The 12,827-nt window shown below is 36.8% G+C and overlaps 4 protein-coding genes across 6 annotated transcripts in view; 1 reads left to right on the forward strand and 3 right to left on the reverse strand.

Moving 5' to 3' along the window:
• Window positions 1–3,112, reverse strand: part of LOC118735770 — a 70,558-nt gene extending 67,446 nt beyond the window's left edge. For both annotated transcript variants that reach the window (XM_036465721.1, XM_036465720.1), the window contains exon 1: window positions 1,738–3,112. In XM_036465721.1, coding sequence (XP_036321614.1) covers window positions 1,738–2,587 — 850 coding nt within the window. In that variant the 5' untranslated portion in view covers window positions 2,588–3,112. The remainder of the gene's footprint in view (window positions 1–1,737) is intronic.
• A 1,533-nt stretch (window positions 3,113–4,645) lies between these two features.
• LOC118736682 (putative nuclease HARBI1) lies at window positions 4,646–6,593 on the reverse strand. The gene is made up of 6 exons (XM_036466723.1): window positions 6,343–6,593; window positions 6,013–6,282; window positions 5,716–5,893; window positions 5,513–5,651; window positions 5,309–5,453; window positions 4,646–5,225 (listed from the first exon to the last, which is right to left on the reverse strand). Exons 1-6 carry the CDS (start codon window positions 6,531–6,533, stop codon window positions 5,006–5,008), a joined length of 1,143 nt encoding a protein of 380 aa, XP_036322616.1. The 5' UTR covers window positions 6,534–6,593; the 3' UTR covers window positions 4,646–5,005.
• Window positions 6,594–8,568: 1,975 nt separating this feature from the next.
• On the reverse strand, window positions 8,569–10,067 carry LOC118735772 (GTP-binding protein 10 homolog). The gene is made up of 3 exons (XM_036465726.1): window positions 9,942–10,067; window positions 9,365–9,887; window positions 8,569–9,292 (listed from the first exon to the last, which is right to left on the reverse strand). The coding sequence occupies exons 1-3, from the start codon at window positions 9,981–9,983 to the stop codon at window positions 8,706–8,708; spliced, it is 1,152 nt and encodes a 383-aa protein (XP_036321619.1). The 5' UTR covers window positions 9,984–10,067; the 3' UTR covers window positions 8,569–8,705.
• Window positions 10,068–10,175: 108 nt separating this feature from the next.
• Window positions 10,176–12,788, forward strand: LOC118735771 (tRNA-dihydrouridine(47) synthase [NAD(P)(+)]-like). Of its 2 annotated transcripts, none has more exons than XM_036465723.1 (6): window positions 10,176–10,524; window positions 10,582–10,738; window positions 10,807–11,107; window positions 11,161–11,915; window positions 11,982–12,122; window positions 12,188–12,788. In XM_036465723.1, the coding sequence occupies exons 1-6, from the start codon at window positions 10,493–10,495 to the stop codon at window positions 12,611–12,613; spliced, it is 1,812 nt and encodes a 603-aa protein (XP_036321616.1). In that variant the 5' UTR covers window positions 10,176–10,492; the 3' UTR covers window positions 12,614–12,788. The 2 variants fall into 2 exon arrangements, with proteins under 2 accessions (XP_036321616.1, XP_036321617.1); XM_036465724.1 differs by lacking the exon at window positions 10,176–10,524 and having other exon boundaries at window positions 10,646–10,738; window positions 10,807–10,901; window positions 10,982–11,107.
• Window positions 12,789–12,827: the final 39 nt, after the last annotated feature.

Consider the following 12,827-nt stretch of genomic DNA (forward strand, 5'->3'; position numbering starts at 1 on the left):
TATGGGATTTTACTGTAAAACTCCTTTATTTGAACAGCTAAAACCGATAAATTTCGTAAGATATTTTATAAATAATAATACAAAGTCTACTGAGAAAATCGTCAAAATCTATGCTGTATAAGCTTTATCTCCTATAGCACTGATTGTTCAGATACCAGTTTTTGCGATATATCTCCTTTATGTAGGAAACTAAACCCAATAAATTGTGTTACCGGTTTACATACCGATCACATAGCAGTGAAAATCACTTAGATTGGTGCCATATAAAGTATATCTTCCATACCTCTGATTGTTTAGATGCGATTTTTTATATAAGTATGTAACTCCTCTATCGATGTATCAAAATCAGTAATCTGTCAAACTAAAATTTGCAGATGTTCATGAAAGGTATGAAGCCTTCGGCATAGCCGAAGACAGCGCTGCTCACTTGTTTTTTCTAAAACTCTTTTCAACACTTTTATTGGGGTCAACGCGCCTAATTAGGGGTTAAAAATGTAGATGTTATGGAGCGCAAATTTTATTTTTTTTTTTTCGACAAATAACTGCGAAAAGTACCAAAAAAAAATTTGTTCGAGAAAAATTGTTTTCGTGTTGAACTATTCAAAGTTTGCCTATAAAATAATATTTTAAAGATGTTCACTTTTTGTGTAAGCTATTGTAATGGTAATATATTTTGTTATACTTTTATTAATATTCATTAAAAAAAAACGATTAATACCGACAAAGAAAACGTGATTAATGTTTAAAGTTTAAAATGGACTAAGAATTTAGAATTATGTATGTATGTATACTGTTTTGTTACTTTTATACTATGTACATATGTATGTACGTATATTTTTGAAGAATTGTCCTGCATTTTCAATCCATATTTATGGTCACCGTAGGTATAACATGTACATATACACCTGCGTTCAACTAAATAGCAACGAAATTCAAAATGATATTTTTGCAAATTAATTTTTAATAATTTTCATTTAAAATATAATTCAGTCTGTAACAGGAATAACAATAATAAAAGTTCCAAAGCTTGCAAAAATTGCAAAAAAATTAATCAAACTTAAAAAAAATTGTCTTAGAAATTTCCAAATTTTTATTCGGAATATTTAGAAAATTTTCGGGTATGCAGTTCTGTAGCCCATTCAATTGTAATCTAAGAAAGTGCAAGTCTCAAGTCGTTTAAAATTACCGTCGATTTTTTAGAATTTGTTTGTGCAGGGTGGTGCGCATTTTCTTCTATATAACACATGATCAAAATTTTTTTTATCTGAAAAAAAAAAGTCCGCAACACCCTCCACAAAAGAAATCAAAAAAATCAACGGTAATTTTAAACGACTTGAGACTTTCACTTTCTTAGACTACAATTGAATGGGCTACGGAATTGCATACCCGAAAGTTTTCTAAATATCCTGATTAAATGTTTGGAAATTTGTATGACATTTTTGGAAGTTTGATTAATTTTTTTGCAAGTTTTGCAAGCCTTGACACTTGTTAATATGATGTCTGTTACAGTTTTACATAATTATATTTTAAATGAAAATTATTAAAAATAAACATAATTTACAAACAATATCATTTTGAATTTCATTGCTAATTAGTTGAACACAGTTCTACATATCGTTCTTTAAACTGAACGACTACTGCATACCATCGTTAGGCAGTTAAAAAGTTACAAATTAATACGCGTTAAATAAACGCATACAAGAATATATGTACCTACAAACATATCTATTTACTTACTTTTTATTATCAATTCCTCCATTTGTATAGTTGGAGTGAGTATTTGTTCTAGTGGCTCCATTTTAATTCTTTCAGGTGGCAAAATGGCATGCTGTTGTTGCTGTTGTTGTTGCTGACGAAGTTGATGTTGCTGCTGAGAGAGTGGTTGCTGTTGTTGTTGTTGTCGTGGCTGCGCCTGTTGCGGCTGTTGTTGCGACTGTTGTGTGTATGCACAACCACCCGCACTAGATCTTCTTCCACTTTCACTAGCAACAGATATGCCAGACATACCGGCATTGTAGGCGCCACCGGCGACAGAAGAAACATTGACATGCGTCGGCATAAAACCACCCCCTACCGCACTAGTAACGGACATACTAACAACTGGAGCTACAACAGAGGTGGGCGCAATTGACGAGGCATTTCCACTACCCACATGTCGGCTAGCCATATCAAGGTCAAAACCGCCAACGCCAACGCCAACGCCGACGCCTCTGCTGCCACTAACGAGACTACCACTGTTCGCTTCATATAAACACCCACCCCTACCGAGCCCATTACCAAACATGCCGGGCATGCCATTACCACCCCTCATACCAGGCCCAGTAATAACGGTAGAAGCAACATGTGCATGTGCGGCAGCAGCAGCAGCATATTGCGCATGTTGTTGTTGTTGTTGCTGCTGTTGATGATGTAATTGTTGTTGTTGGTATTGCCATTGCCGCTGTTGGTGTTGCTGCTGCTGCTGCTGATGGTGGTGGTGTAAAAGCTGCTGTTGGTGATGGTGATGCTGCTGCTGTTGTTGTAGCTGGTGATGCTCAAGTTGTTGTTGATGTTGTTGTAAGTGTTGTTTGTTTTGATTTTGCGACATGGCGTTGTGGAAGTGAAAACAAAGCACTCACAACGCCACCGTCGCACGTTTTCAAAATAGCCGGTTGCTTCTTCTTTTTTTACTGTATATTCCACGGTACTTTTTGTTTTGTTTTTATTTATCTATTTGCTTGCTTTTGATACTTGTTTACGCGTGGTTTTCGGCACCCGCTTTCGCTGCTAATTCGGCTCACGCTTCTTCTTCTTATTTTTCATGTACGTCTCCCACTCGTATGCGGGCTTTTTTTACTGTTTTTCGCACGGCGCCTTATGTACTTGGAATTTTTTTGTATATGTACGAGCAGGAATTCCTGCTACCTTTTACATGCCAAGCAAATTTTCAAATGCATTTTTTCGGAATTATTTTTTCGACTTCATCTACAAATTCTATTGTAAACACAAATATTCCACTTTAACTTGTAAAGGCACATAAAATTTGTAAATATTTTAAAAATTTTCCATTAATTTCGGCGTTATTAAATTTTTTTTCACGAGACGTGCAAATTTTCCAGCGAACAGCGTCAAATTCTTCACTCGTTTGAGAGCTGTCATTATTTGACACTTGCTTTGCTTTAAAATTCGCGCAGAGTTGCCAAGCGTCTCATGACTCACCATGGCAAGAAATGGTATGCTAGTCAGGGTGGTGTGCTAGAAAGGGCAAATTGTTTATTGCCTATTAGCAATTTTAACTTAAAATTTTTAAGCAGTCAGCCAATTTAAGATCTGCATTACAGAATAAAATTAGTCAATCGGGGCTAATCCATCGTAGTCCACCTTTTCCTGAAATTAACGAAAATTCCGTCAGTGAATCCTTATTGCAGCGAACGTGTATTCAAAGAATATGCTACGTTCGAAAAATCGGGCTATGATGGATTTTGTGATAGCCTCGAAAATTCAACATTAAACAAACAAAAGAAAAATAGCCGAAACTGGTCATAATGTCGTGTCCCTATTATTTCTCATATGACTTTATGTGTGATTGTCCATTCCCGCCCTCTTTTACATATTACAGTTTTTACTCTTAACGGGCCTTAGGGTAAAAATTTTATCCCGTTATGTTGCCGACGCTTAGTCTCTTTGAAGACTCAACAAAATTTTTTTCGGACGCCCACGATTTGAATTGGTGAAAACTGTTGGTTGACATTTTAATGAAATGATTTCTCTCTTTTCGAGTGAATTATAATGATTTTTCAAAACTGCTGATTTTTGGAATTTGGATCTTTGCCAATAGAATGCAAATTTTTTACAAACGTAATTAATACATTTTTGCAACTCATACTGATCTGGCTCAAAACCCTCATATTCAATATCTTCCGTTATAGCACCCATCAAATTTTCAACTTTTTGGGAATGGGTACCCAAATTTTCACGCCAAATCTCAAAGATATGCAATCGAGAAAATTCGCAGTGTTAACATTTTGAATTAGAAAATTAGATAAATCAAAAAATAAACATGAAAAAAAACTGTAGAAAATAAAGAGCTTGGATTAGGTTATGGAATACTATGCGAGCATCTGCAGGTCAATGCATCTACACTGAACACTTTTATTCTTAAAATATTAACAAACAATATGTAAATAAAAATATTGAGGGCCGATAGGGGAAACATACTTAAAACATTGCCTAAATACTTGAAAGACGAACCAAGAAACACACAAAATCCTTCTTTTCTAAAACAACGACTTGCATAGAACACAACACAAATTATCTAAAAGTTTAATTGTAGAAATAAAGTCAATACCTTTATGTACAATAACCATTGCATACATTTTTAACTCACTCGACTTTTCACAATATTTTAATTACATTAAATCCAATTCAATTTTCAGCGTGCTGACGCTGGACAAATAAAATGAACAATTGACGACACTTTTGTTGCTTTTTTCAGAAACAACTGTTAGAATTAAAAAAAAATATATAACATGAAGTTTGGACAAAAAACTGATTGAAAAGCCTATTTTGGTTCAACAATTTTTACATACATTTTTTTTATTTTGGCCTATGGCAGCAACCACTGCGTATTGGTTGTACTAAATTACAATACTTATGTACCTTTTTATTTGCACTTTTTGCAAACGAATATTTTTATTGCATACGAACACAAGACATTTTCATTTTATAAATAATAAATAACGTTCTTCGCTTTTATAGAACCCAAAATAAATTACATGAAGTACACCTTCTAGGTATTACTCGGCAATGATATAAACTTCATAAGTAAAAATAAATTAAAAACATACAAGCATAAAACTCACAAATAGATTAAGGACATTTAAAATTAAACGTAGGCATAACGCAAACATACACGAGCAAATATGTGTATGTATTATAAAAAAAACAAAAAATATACTATAAATAGGTATTTGGCCTCTAAAATAAATACTGACAGTTCTTAGCTTTAGTGAACGCTTAAATAATATCAATCCAAGTATGTTCTGATATATTCACGGTGTTTGAAGCCAGCTGACCATTCATCTTCGTGTATTGCATTTGGCAACTTCTTTCGTTTCGGCACAATTGACATGAGGTGCTCATCCATGGCACAATCTTTGGATAACAAGTAGTTGTGCAGCGTGACACAAGCCGTGACAATATTTGCTGCAATCTGATGATTGTAGGGTAAAATCGTTTTAAGACAACTGCATGATTTTCAAGCAACGCGAAAAAAGAAGAATATATGTATGAGTTAAAGTGGCAAACTTGTGATACTCGATAACCCTACCGAAAACGTGATGTTAGCATAACGACAGCCGTGTCTAGAACACCGAGCATTGATTCAAATACTGTATTGAGCCGAATTTCGGACTTCGAATTAGGATTGCGATATGGATTGATAAGAATATCCTCCAAATGGTAACCTCGATCCGCTGAGAAAAAAATATATGTACATACTTATCTATCATTGAACAATCCAAACAACGTTTACCAATTAACCATGTTGGCTCTGTTTTATAGAGATTCTTCACAATTCCCTTGATATGACTTCGATTCCAAACAAAAATGTCACTAGTTCCGCCCGATGCTCGCGGATTAACATCCAAAAAGCGCAATTTATGATCGCAGATCTTGATTAAAGAGAATGAAAGTATTCAAATTTTAAAAATAATTTTAATAAAATACATTTCTTACCACTTGCACATTGATAGTTAAATTTCCGTGTCTGCATTTGAATGCGTTGTGAAAAGGTGGGTCTACTTTAAAAAGGCGCACATGAAAACAATCCATTATGCCTACCACATTTGGTACACCATATTGCATATCAAATCCGCGCTTAATATCTTTAGCCTCATCACTATTCGAAGGGAATCTGAAAAAACCAATAAAAAAAAAATTTATTTAAAATTAAAGCATCTCCATCCATGATAAAATACATTTAAATATTTTTATCATGCTTCAACCTAGCTCAGTTTACTGCACATAACTCACACAACATAATCTGTGGCCATAAAATGTACAATCAGCTCGCACACTTCTGCCACACATTGTTGAAGCGAACCCAAACTGTAAAATCTAAAACCATCCAAAGGTTTTAAAGCGTCAAAATGACCGTACGCCAAATAGGTAAGCGTAGCCAGCACGCGTAAATCAAGTGGCATCCGATTAGAGTCTACTTCCGAGCGATAATATGTGCGGAGACAAAGAACAAGTAGGAAATCTTGGTATAGCAATTTGTTGAAACGAAAAGCTTCCAAAAAGCTAAGAAAATGTAAAAATTAAGATTGTCAAACGGAAGCGCTATTTAATATGTACACCTACTATTCATCCGGTATATCAAAAGGATTTGGAAGTATGCATTGTTCCTTGCGACGCACAAATTTTATCACATCTTTTGCAAATACTCTTTGTGTAGCTGTTGTGAAACGTCCATCATCCCAAATAATGTGCTTGTCCTGCAAGCTATCACTTGAAAGCCCAGTGAAAAGGCAAGTTGCTAAATCTAAATCCATTTTTTCTTATGCAGCTACTTCCTATTTTTTTAAACGAATTTGTTTTGATAAAAATGAATAAATAAATCTTGTGAAATCACGACTATACACGCATCTAATTCGAATTTCGCCCTTCTTGCAATGGCGCATCTAACGGCACTTTTCAATTAACTTTCAATGGGGTTGCCAGCGTGTATGACGTATAAATAAACAAAATAAACCAGAAATGTTACAATCTGCATTATTTTTTTTGTGGGTGGAAGGGTGTAAACTTAGAACGGATTTGTTTGTTAAAATGCAAAATATACGAGGCCATTATCAATTTTCTTCATTTTCCTGCAGCAGCACCTGATTCCAACTCGTGGGTGGATGACGAAATATGTAATAGAGCATGCTTGCCAACATACTCGCAGTCGTTTGCCACAAACAGGGAGCGGTGATCTTGCGTAAAGATGCGTAGCAAAGGCTAGGATGATGCAATTGCAATGTTTTTAACTTAGCTTTGTTATGCATGTGCTACCTTAATTTATTTATATTAGTGGAATGTGTTCACCAAATAGTGCAAGTGGGCTGGCACTCTGGCAAAAGAGCAGATGAGCCGAAGCAACAAATATTGACAACAGTCGTGGCTTGAGCTGATCTGCTCCTTTCTTTCTTGTATGTATGTATAGACATTCCAATATAGTACTTTAGCGTCATATACCCAAAATTCAATTAACGCACATGGCTTGGATGCATTTATCCGCCGATGTACACGCTGCAAGCATCAACACAGTCGCTAACCACGCCACAAACGACGACCATGCTCACTGAAAATCAAAGTTTTTAGATTTTTGGCGAACATGCTCGTGAGCCGCCCCACAAACGACGAACATGCACTGCGAGCATAACATGCCCGCGCATATGTTCGTCGTGTGTGGCGACTGTAATTCAAATCCATATACTGTGCGAATTACGAACAAATCGGCGCCGTATCTAATTTTTATCGTAAATTTATCGAAACTAGCTCACAGATCAAAACTTGAATTTTTTCTGAGTACGAAAATGAAAGTTTATAAATGTGTATATTCCTAATTTAATACGGAAACTTGTACATTTTTAGGAAGAATTTACATTTTGCATCAATTTTGCAGCAAAGAAGAAAAAACAGAGACAGAGAACTGTCAAGTCGAAATAATGGGAATGGGGTAATTCGTAATCATAAGTTGTGTTTTCGTATTCTCCAGCAAAAAATATCCAGTAACTTGCCAGTAACCAAATTTCGGAGAGTGAGCCAATATTTACTCCCAATGAGTGAAATATGCAAGAAAGTACGAAAACGCAAAACTAGCAAGAAGTTGCTAGTTTTATGAACAGCTGATTAATTTGTTATTTTCCGATGCAATTTTCTTAGAAAAATAGTGTTTTCCATCTTATTATATATTTAAATAGGTTTATTTTGTCAATTGCAACTCTAAAAGCACCATAAACAATTATTTTCTTAATCATGCCATCAGATGTTTTTCTTACTAGCAAATACATAGTTGCTGGTAAAAATTTATCCAGTAAAAATCCAGTAAAACTTGCAAATTCAGCTGTCATTTTTTCCCCCTCGATTTCCCCAATTTTGCTAGTTTCATGCAAGTTTTTGCGTACGAAAACGACATCCAGTAAAATTAGTACTGGATTTTCTGGATAGTGCGTACGCGAACAGGGCTATAATTTGGGCAGCGAAGAAAGTATCGAAACGATACGAAAGAAAATTACGTGATATGTCAGGCAATATAAGCTCGTCGAATCGTCACATACGATATCGTAGTACTCGTCACGTAAGAACACCGTTTTCGGATTGTGACATACGTGAACGTACTCTTTATCACATTCAGCATGTACGACTGACCGTATCAAATAAATTTCTTTCGTATGGTTTTCGATCCGTGAACGGATGATACAATTCGAGCCCAGCTTATACTGCCTGACGTATCACGTAATTTTCTTCAGTATCGTTTTCGATCCGTGAACGGATGTTACGATTCGAGCCCTGGGCTCGAATATTTGGTGTAGAGCTCTATATATGTAGTACTATATTTCAGTTTTTATACTTGAATTTGTTCGCGAGTTTATTAGTTTTTGGTTAATCATTTAACTCAATTGTTAACATCTTATAAAAAATTATATGCTATCCTAAGAACTTCTGAGGCTTTTATTTTTAGCTTAAGTTATTTTAGGTCCACGTTCGCCCACTTTCCTTTGTAATTGTTCGCGTATTTCCAGCGCATCAGGCAAATACTTCTCCTCCGCTAAGCTGTCTAGCACGTCCCTTAACTCCTCTTTTACCACATCAATACGTTTAACGTTCTGGGCTGAAATCGGTATAATACGCTCAAATTTTATTAGCTTTGACGGCCGTATTTCTTCAGGGCAATTATCTAAACCACTCTCCAAGTTCTTGATTGTTGGCTTTACGCCTTTCAAAAATTCACTGGCACCTTTCAAATCCATTTTGTTTAAAAGCAACACGCACGGCTTATCCAACAATGTCTTATCGTAAAGTTCCAACTCTTTATTAAGCGCGTAAATATTTTCCAAGCAATTACGTTTAGCATGTTGCGCGCTCAAACGGAAACCAAATATATCAACCATAACGAGAAGTAGGCGTGTGCGTTCAACGTGCTTCAGAAATTTGTGACCCATGCCAATATTGGCGTGTGCGCCCTCAATCAGTCCAGGCAAGTCAGCAATGGTTATGCGACGTAAATCCGGATAGTCCACAGTGCCTATTTGTGGTCGTATGGTGGTGACTGAAGGGAAAAAATGTATTACTGTAATAAAAAAAAAACTACACCTTACAGCTAAATAACCCAATAACTTACATGGATATGAGGCTATCTTAGGTTTGGCATTTGAAATAGCCTTAAGCAGGGTGCTTTTGCCAGCATTAGGGAAACCAACGAGTCCAACATCAGCAATTAGCTTCAAATCCAAGCTTACATTGCGATGATCCCCAGGCGCACCCAAAAAATTATTACCCGTGCAACCACCAGCACCACCACCCGCCGCTATGCATGTTGCATTATCTTCATTTAAATCGCCCAGCAGTTGACCGCGCTCGCCTAGCACTTGCACGCCTAGTGGTACTTCCACACGTTCATCCATCCCGCGACGTCCAAGTATACGCACTTTACTGCTATCCTCGCCACTTGATGCGGAAATGCGTTTCGTCTTGTATCTTTGACTAACATTTCGCAAGCTTATACCGTCTTTCGCTACGAAATATACACAACCGCCTTGTCCACCAATTCCACCGTATTTTGGAGTACCATTACCTCCATGTCCACCGCGCACTGTCAAACGCAAGCTGTCGATGAAGGCGTTACGTAGATATGCACGTAGTGGCTGCAAGAGATGAATGAATTTCGCGTTTTCATGTGTAGCTAAGTAGATATTTACCTTTTTTTCAGCTTTTAATAAAAATTTAAATAGTTGCACCATTTTATTTTATTTTATATAAACATTCATTGAGGACGCAAATCAACGGCCAGCTGAAAATTTCCGGCGTGCGAAAGAACGAATGCAAAATACAAATCAGCTGTTTTCTCTAATAAGAAGTGAGAGAGTAATTTAGCTGGGTTGCCGTACAAGAGAAATTTCTAATAAAGCACCACAATGATTTCAAAAGTGCATATAAAAAGATTTATTAAATTAAAAAAGACAAAATAACAAAATCTCATATATCTAAAATCTTAAAGTTGAGTTATAAATCCACATAAAGTTTTCCAATTGTTCAGTGCTGTTTAGTCTTTCGCGGCTCTACTCAGCCACAAGAGTTATAAGCTGAAAAATTATAAAATTAAATGAACCACTTTTGAATTTCCTGTTTTCGAAGTCTGGCATAATTTATCTCGACCGCTCTCAAGGCCAACACGTGCTTTCCGCATATTTTGGTGCATTCTTCTGTTAATTGGTGCAATATTTTGAGAATAGTGAAAATTTATAAACAAATGGAGCCAGGTATTTGTTATATCAAAGAAGAGTGAGTATCAGCAAAGTGCATAATAAAAAACGGATTCACATAAAACTATTTTCTCAGGTACCTGATACCAGAGGTAAAAAGCAGTTCTACTGTGGTGGAGGCTGTTGAACAGGACAATAAAAGAAAGTCGCCTGATGAAAATGCAACAAACAATGGAAAGGCTCAGAAGTACCAGAAAACTAGTAAAAAAGAAAGGAAACGTGGCCAAAATAAGGTAGTTTCCTCTATGCACTTGTAAACCTACAAAAGAACTTATATTTTTTTTACCTACTATAACCACAGAACCGGCCAGTTTTCAAGCAAGACAGTTCCCTGTTTTTGTGCCACTCACTAATGAATGGTCCCGATCAGGAAAAGTGCACACATCAAAATTGCCGGTATGTACATAATTTATCTGAGTACTTGGCATCCAAACCCGAAGATTTGGGTTCAAAATGTCCCGTATTTGATGCTGTAGGCTTTTGTACCCGCGGTGTCACTTGCCGTTTTGCCAAAGCTCATTTGGATGCAGAAGGACGAAACATCAAGGCGGCAAAATATAACGAGAGCAAAGCGCGTACTAGCTTAAATGGAATTACGACAGGTGGGTCTATTTATTTCGGCTTCAGTATTTTTTTTATTTGAATTCCTTTTTAGAGCTGCAAGTGCGTCTGCGTAAACGTGACTATGATTTCACGCGCAGCAAGCAGTTGGTAGCACAAGCTGACAAAATACGCGATGAAAGAAAAAAGGAAGTAGAAAATGCAGCGCAGAAAACGGATGTCGAGGAAGCTGTAGCCGAAAAAGAAACTGCAGCAGTGGCAAACGCTTCTGAAGAGGTACCCATCAACACAGACAAACCAGTAGGCGCCGTAGTAGATGATGTAGAGACACCCGGTCCAGATGTAATGAAACCACCTGTCGATTTTGTTGATAAACTAATACTTTCTCCATTAACCACTGTTGGTAACTTGCCTTTCCGACGCATATGTAAAGAATTTGGTGCAGATATTACTTGTGGTGAAATGGCTTGTGCTGTACCAATAGTTAAGGGACTCACGCAGGAGTGGGCGCTAACAAAGCGACACTCCAGCGAGGATGTATTTGGCGTACAATTGTGTGGCAATAATCCGAATATTATAGCGCAAGCAGCACAGTTGTTGCAAGAGACTACAAGCATTGATTACATCGATCTAAATATTGGTTGTCCTATTGAGCTGATATATCAGCATGGCGGTGGTAGTGCACTTATGCGGCGCACAAATATACTAGAGACAATTGTGCGTTCCTGCTCGTCTCTATCGCCGCAAATACCATTCACTGTAAAAATGCGTACTGGTGTGTATGCGGATAAAAGTGTGGCGCACGAGTTAGTGCCGTTGGTGGAGGAGTGGGGGGCAAGTGCTGTGACGGTTGGTATTTTGGGTGGTTAACTGTTAATTAGCACTTAGTTAAGTATATCTTCTATTTTAAAATAGTTGCATGGACGTTCACGCGAACAACGGTACACGAAGAGTGCCAACTGGCAGTATATAGAAGAGTGTGCAGCTAAAGCACAGCGTATGCCGATAATTGGGAATGGCGATATTCTAAATTTTGAAGATTTTAATGAGAAGAGGGTAAGTAGATGCTTGTTCATTCATTTAACCATCTTATATTAATGTTCCATCATTTTTGTTTTTAGAAAATTGCACCACACGTCTCCTCGATAATGATTGGGCGCGGCGCGCTTATTAAGCCGTGGATCTTTAAGGAGATTAAAGAACAAAAACCATGGAATCCCACATCTGCAGAACGCTTCGAAATCCTGCGTACTTATGTCAACTACGGCTTAGAGCACTGGGGCTCCGACACGAAAGGTGTAGAGAATACCCGGCGCTTCTTGCTGGAATGGCAATCATTCCTCTATCGCTACATACCTTATGAGCTCTTAGCACATCCACCACAACAGATTAATCAACGTCCACAAAAATTTCGAGGACGAGATGAAATGGAAACTTTGATGAGTTCGCCAAATTCTGCTGATTGGGTACGTTTGAGTGAGATGCTGTTAGGTCCAGTACCAGAGAGCTTTGAATTTGTGCCAAAACATAAAGCGAATGCTTATTAATATTAAATTGAAATACTGGGTATGAAACGTTGTAGTTAAAGAAGCAAATTTTTACTAACAAGTAAAAAATACTAGTTATATTAATTTTGACATCAACGCTTTTGCATAATACATGTCTTTGTATAAATGTGCAGATAAAAATATGTTTAAAATAGAAAAAAGGTTACACATCAATACAAAAATTCTTTAACACTGCTTAAGGTTCTAAGTTTTC

Source organism: Rhagoletis pomonella, unplaced genomic scaffold (genome assembly GCF_013731165.1).
Source record: "Rhagoletis pomonella isolate Grant_MI unplaced genomic scaffold, Rhpom_1.0 Rhpom_scaffold_00003, whole genome shotgun sequence".
Taxonomy (NCBI): domain Eukaryota; kingdom Metazoa; phylum Arthropoda; class Insecta; order Diptera; family Tephritidae; genus Rhagoletis; species Rhagoletis pomonella.